The following is a 6,318-nucleotide window of genomic DNA, read 5'->3' as shown; positions in this document are numbered from 1 at the left end:
TCCCCTTAGGTAGAAGCATGGAGGTAGAAAGAGAGATCTCTCTTTCTACCTCCATGGTAGAAGTAAGTTGCTCGAGCAATATAATTTGTTTGAACTTGTTCTGATTATCAGTTTTCGGCAAACTGGTGTCTTGATACTCGATAGAGAATGGTTGTGTGAAGTAAATTATAGGTATAATAGTTTTCAAGCTGCACAATTTCACTGTTGAAGAGTTGTTGAAGATAAGTTGAAGAGAATTCCTAGAGTTCCTCCAGAGAGAAGTCAGAAAATTAAAGAGGGAAGTCAGAAAATTAAAGTGGCACGCTCAGTCTGCCGACTTCTTTATACATCCATGATCATGCATGGCACATCATGGGATGAAAATCCTATGAAGGAAATATGAGATGTCTCGCTCCTCTATCAGTGAACGAACAAAGAACAAACAAGATGTGAGTGTCGAAGGAAGCTCTGAAATTGTTTGTGACAAGAACGCATTGGGCATTCATAAGTAAAAAGACTTCTCAGGTCAACGATATTTTTGACATTGGACCTGAGCGAGACTGGTGCAACTCGGCATGAAACTATACTTTTTCTCCTGGAATCACTGTCAAAGTCTGTACGTAACCCGGGTCGAAATGTAAACAGGTCGGCATACGCCACGGATCCTGAGAAAACAATATTCTGTTAATATTATTCTGAGCCTATCCTTGCGGAGCTATCGAGGGTTTTGAATAAGGCAGAGAGAATTTGTTTCGAAATGCAGTGCAGAATAGCATAAAACAAAGATTTGTGTTATTTCACAGTATATGTCAAAATCGTTTGGTTTTCATCTTCACCCGAGGGGATTAAAATTATCATTCAGGAGATAAAAATTCAGATGAAATTCATGTCTCTGTAAATGTCAAAAGTAACACACTGAGCACAAACCCAAACAATAGATCTCAGAAGACCCCTCTACGTCATCAGACGCGTTGCGTTATCTTATCTTTATATCGGAGACAAAGGGGGTTCCCTGCACGGCAATGGAAGTGTTGACGGGATTTCCTGGACGCTTTGAGTTCATTGGTTCTCAAACCTGAAATAAACATTCATCTGCAGCTCCGCCCATAGTCGGATTAGGGACACAACATTGACTCCGCCCTTCTGAAATCAAACAATCGCTGCATGCTATTTAAAAACGGGCTTGAGGACCACTAATCACACTCTGCTGCTGTGACATTAGAAACAGCATCTCGAAGAGTTTCAGAACGTGTTCCATCGTCTGTACTGATCAGTGACAGGTAGGTTGTACACAGGTCGATTGAAATGTGCGAGTATCTTACTTTTCTCAACATTCATTGAATATGAAGTGTCGAGACATGCATTAGATTTTACGTTCAAGAAAACTTTTTTTCAGCTGAGATCTCCTGCTGTCAGCGAAACGTCACTGCGTACGACGTAGTCAATCTAATTGGGAAGCAGTGAGTCTGCTGTTACGTCCATGTCAATCCTAGCTCTATTACCAATTGGTTGGTTTCTATACTAACAAGGCCAGCATGTCCGCGGGCCTCCCCTTTATTGGGTGCTGTAAATGCCTGAGGTGTGACCGAATTCAAAGTTCCGCTTTAAAGATGAGGACAGAGGTGATTTTTTTATCAAGCTCGTTAGTTCTCGACGAAGAAATGTCATAACGCCTGACATATTGTTCTTCTTTCCAGGAAAGCTGAAAACCAGAGCAATTTCTAGAAAAATGGCTGAAAGAACCGGTGAGTACCATCAAGGTCGTATTTGGAAAGTAAAAAATGGCTTAATTTTTGTTTCATTGCGAATTTTAATTCAAAACAGCGCACTATGTATTTCTGTGAATGGTTAGTATCTATATCCGTCTGTGTTTCTGTTGTGACTGTGAGGAAAAAAAGGACGAACAGCTCCTTGGTAAAAATCATTTCACTGAAATTTGTCAATAAACTGCTTAGGTGTTAAATCACTACTTGTAAAAAGCCACTACAACCCGTCGTACCTGATGTGGCCATACTCTTGGAAGGCAAATAAATCAAAACTTTCTTTCATCCACCACAGATTATGAGTATATCGTCGTCGGCGCTGGCCCTGCCGGTGTGCAGATGGCCTACTACATGGAGAAGAGCAAGATGGATTATTTGGTAGTTGAGAGAGCAGACGGACCTGGTTCCTTCTATCGCAAATATCCCCGCCATCGTAATCTAATCTCAATCAACAAGAAGTACAACGTCTTCCCTGAGCCTGAGTTCAACATGCGTCACGACTGGAACTCCTTGCTGTGTGACGAAGAGGACCCCCTCCTCTTCACCAATTATTCTGAAGATCTTTTTCCAATGCCGGGCTCCTTGTGAAGTGAGTATGTCTTTGAAATGTGGACACATGTATAGGAAAAGGGTCTAATAATATGTCACTCAATCAGTTTTTTCCGAATGTTCTAACGAGTCACAAATCCCTTTACGTAGACAAATGTACTGGAAAACATTATTCAGAAGATACTGCAAAACATTATTCAGCTCAACTAATGTGCTTTGCAGTTAATTTTAAGACTCTGCTCACTCAAAACTTTTCCTCTGACAATGTTCAAAGTGTCTTGTAAGCTTGATTGATATCCACCAATGCAAAAAAGGCAAACAGCTAATTCAAATGTTTTACCATATTCAGACGTGATCAAACACTCCAAGAACATTGGATAGTTTATTTAAACATACACAAATAATCTTGATTTTTATTTATACCAGCAATCGAAGAAGTATTTGCAGTGACGTAGCTCCTCTCTTTTATGTGTGACTATAACATACAATTTAAATTTTCTTCCAGATACATCGAAGACTTCTGCAAGAAGTACAAGACCAACATTCGTTACAACACCAACATCACCAACGTTCACAGAGACGAGAAAAGCGATGGTCACAAGTCCAGATCCAGATTCACATTGACGGATGAGAAGGGTACAACATTCACGTGTCGTGTTCTCATGATCGGTACCGGTCCCATTGTGCCTCACGAACCCAAGATTCCCGGCGTTGAACTCATCGACTCCTACCAAGAACATTCCCTGGACCTGGAAGAATACAAAAACAAGAAAGTGTGCATTCTTGGAGGCGGAAACAGCGCTTTTGAGGTGCGTATTTTAACACATAGCATTTTCCTAATGTAATTATTCACTTTTGCTGTCCTTTCTATCAAAACTGAATGTATACAAATATGTGACACGAGAAAGTATTTCTTTTCATTGCTTGCAGGTTGCTGACCATCTGGCTGGTTCTGCTGGTTTGATCCATATGTTCAACAGACATCCCGTCAAGTTCGCCTGGGACACTCACTTCGTCGGGCATCTCCGGGCCGTCAACAACAACGTCCTCGACATGTACCATCTCAAGTCACTCCACGCCCTGCGTCAATGTGAAGCCACGAGAATCTGGAAGACTGAAGACGGCAAATTCAGCATCGAATACGACATGCACCTTCCCAACTGGGATCCACCAGGCACTGGCCGCTTCGTCACCAGCGGATACGACAAAATCATTTCCTGTACCGGCTGGAAGTTCCTCAATATTGCCATGTTTGATGATTCGTGTAAACCAGGTGTGTATTTTGTCTTTCACTTCCTTTTATGAATTATAATTCATTCACTTGAACCCCCCCCTCCCCCCAAAAAATAAAAATCTTTTCTTAGAGTTCTAACCATGATTATCGTATGTATTTTTTCCAGAGATGCACACAGAAGACAAATATCCACTTCTCGATGAACACTGGCAGTCGACGATTCCTGACATGTACGTGATTGGTACAGCCATGCAGGCACGTGACAGACGAGCTGCTTCCGGTTTCATCCATGGCTTCCGGTACAACGTGCGCACTCTCACCAACATGCTCCAGAACACGTACAATAGTAAAGAGCTGAAAAAACAAATCTTCAGTCCCATCAACCAAGAAGAGATATGCAACTTTGTAGTCAGTAAGTAGTAATAACCGCCTCCCGTTTCTATTTTCACGTTTTTGTTGCACAACGTAACACGAAATTATTTACAATAGAGTCTGAAACTTTCGCCAGTTGTTATGCAAAGATGTTTCGTGAAATGGTCGTCGGCAAAACAAGCGAATTATTCCAACGAAACATCATGGCAAATGACCCTGTTATGCATGTATGTAACCACCAACAACTAGCATTGCCAGTATCAGTCGGATCGCTGTCAACTAAATTGAAACAAATAAAAACAAAATAAAACGCTTGTCTTTTCAACAACTAACCTTACTATCATCTTTTATCATTTCAGAACACATCAGCGTCGTTTCGGGTCTCTACCAAATGGGTCAGGGCTTCCTCTGTGACGTGATGCTCATAAAGAAAGATGGCGACGCCAAGACAGACGCGCCCACCGCCGGCAAGGTGGAATACTTGCGTGAGCTTCCGCAGGCCTGGGTCAAAAAGCAAGACTGGTTCATGGATGCCCAGATGGCATTTATTATCACTATCGAAGATACCATCAACAAGTAAGTATTCATAACATGTAAAATCTATGGCCATATATCCTTACCATAAAGTCTATTTAGGAGGAAATGTAAATGTAGTGTACTGGCCCGAATAGTATGTTACACCTGGCGAAATAAAAAATATTTAGGAGGAAATTCAATTCATGTAATTTGCAAGATATTCTCATTCTAATTCTACGTCTATGTCGCAGGGAAACTGTATTAAGCTTTGTATCACCATGTCCAACGTCATCCTAACGACAAGAAATATAACCATTAATATTTCTCCATCATTTCTTTTTACAGATATCCGACCTTGAGCGCGACGGAGTTTTTCACTCCTGGTGATGCCAACGCGTCAAACTGTAAATGCTCACCTTTCCCACAGGGGGTGTTCCGAGTGTACAAGAACGGCAAAATGGCGGAAGAGCTGTACATTGGCGGCTCGCTGGTTGTGCGTGCGGACACCAGAAACTTCGACGGTGACACCAACCCTGAGAGATACGTCAACAAAGTCAAGAATCTATTTTTCCGCCATGTAAGTACATCTGTTTGCACGACTATCCATATTAAAGTTGTATGTGCCTAGAAAGTGGAAGACGTTAACTTTTGCTCAAACTTCCTCAAGAAACCTACCATATACACTCGGAATCGGTAACACCGTGCAAATTTTTGCAACTAGAGCAACAAATCCTAACAATACGTATAAATATGAAAATCAAAATGGCTATTCCTATGTTAGCTCTATGGAGACTATCAAAATTGTCGCTCATCGAAAAACTAAGGCGGTGAACAGTTTTCCACTCATAGAGCTTCAAAATGAACCGCAACAAGTGGTACATCAGAAAAGAAAATGTCCTGTGGACTAATTCTATCTTCAAATTATTTTTCACTGTCATACTTCGTATAAATTAAACCACATAACCGTAACAGTAGCAGATTTGCACACATGCCCCTTGAGGTTTGAACAGATTAGATTTAAGCCTACCTCAATTCATTCAGAGTTTACGTTGTATTATAGCGAATAACATTGTATTTTGTTTCATACAGACAAAAAATTACTACTAGCGACATGGCGTATAATTCTACTAGTAAAACAAAATGTTATATCTCTGAGAGACATATATTGAAAAAATTATATTTTAAGTATACAATGAACGACGTGTACCATAATGACTGCCTGGCACTTTGGTAATGTGTTGCTTTACATGCACAGCAGTGTGGTAAATTAGAATGTAAATTGACATCGATATCTGTTCATTTCTTGTAGACTGGGATCGGAAAGGATGGGTTCTACGAACAGCTGTTCTCGCCGGACATGTGGCCAAAGGTCTACCGTCCATGGACGCAGGAAGAAATCGCCGAGCAGACAAAGAAAGAGGTGGAAAAATTGAAGAAAGCTCAGCAATTCGAGTGCAGTATTTCTATCCTCAGACCCCAAGTTGACGTCAGCGACATGTGAAATTACAAACGAACTTTTGAAAGATATCTCTTTTTAAAATCTTAATTTTATACAGATGAAAGTCGGCCATTTTTCCAGGAGCTTAATTTTTGCATATTAACTTGTTGTAGTACTCAGACGAAAAATATCATTGGAAAACAGAATGTTTATTGACAACATCGACTGGTTTTTAAATAAAAAACTCATAAATGGTAATTATTCGTGTCCACAGTCTTCAATGTAGTGTAAGTTTTCGTTCCTGCAAGTAATTTTTTACCATGTCATATAGATATTCATTGATCAATGCCCACAGTCACCACATTTATTAATTTTGATATATATATATACTATTAGATATCTCCATGTTGTCCCTGATTGAAAATAACGTTAAAATATAAGAACATTATTTATAACATTTTATACAC

At 40.2% G+C, this 6,318-nt stretch overlaps 1 protein-coding gene across 1 annotated transcript; it reads left to right on the top strand.

The window, feature by feature from the left end:
- The first annotated feature begins 1,112 nt into the window (after positions 1-1,112).
- On the top strand, positions 1,113-6,109 carry LOC139133483 (FAD-dependent oxidoreductase domain-containing protein 2-like). Its single transcript, XM_070700100.1, has 9 exons — positions 1,113-1,259; positions 1,677-1,724; positions 2,038-2,331; positions 2,797-3,100; positions 3,222-3,564; positions 3,692-3,937; positions 4,257-4,473; positions 4,759-4,990; positions 5,723-6,109. Exons 4-9 carry the CDS (start codon positions 2,954-2,956, stop codon positions 5,912-5,914), a joined length of 1,377 nt encoding a protein of 458 aa, XP_070556201.1. The 5' UTR covers positions 1,113-1,259; positions 1,677-1,724; positions 2,038-2,331; positions 2,797-2,953; the 3' UTR covers positions 5,915-6,109.
- Positions 6,110-6,318: the final 209 nt, after the last annotated feature.

Source organism: Ptychodera flava, chromosome 5 (genome assembly GCF_041260155.1).
Source record: "Ptychodera flava strain L36383 chromosome 5, AS_Pfla_20210202, whole genome shotgun sequence".
Taxonomy (NCBI): Eukaryota; Metazoa; Hemichordata; class Enteropneusta; family Ptychoderidae; genus Ptychodera; species Ptychodera flava.
The sequence above is the reverse complement of the archived record's forward strand: the minus strand, read 5'-3'. Positions and strand labels throughout refer to the sequence as shown.

Excerpts from the sequence above, each read along its gene's own strand:
- LOC139133483 (XM_070700100.1), top strand. The coding sequence starts at position 2,954 with ATGATCGGTACCGGTCCCATTGTGCCTCACGAACCCAAGATTCCCGGC. Across the intron at positions 3,101-3,221 it reads GCGGAAACAGCGCTTTTGAG|GTTGCTGACCATCTGGCTGG; the intron begins GTGCGTATTTTA and ends CATTGCTTGCAG. Across the intron at positions 3,938-4,256 it reads GATATGCAACTTTGTAGTCA|AACACATCAGCGTCGTTTCG; the intron begins GTAAGTAGTAAT and ends TTATCATTTCAG.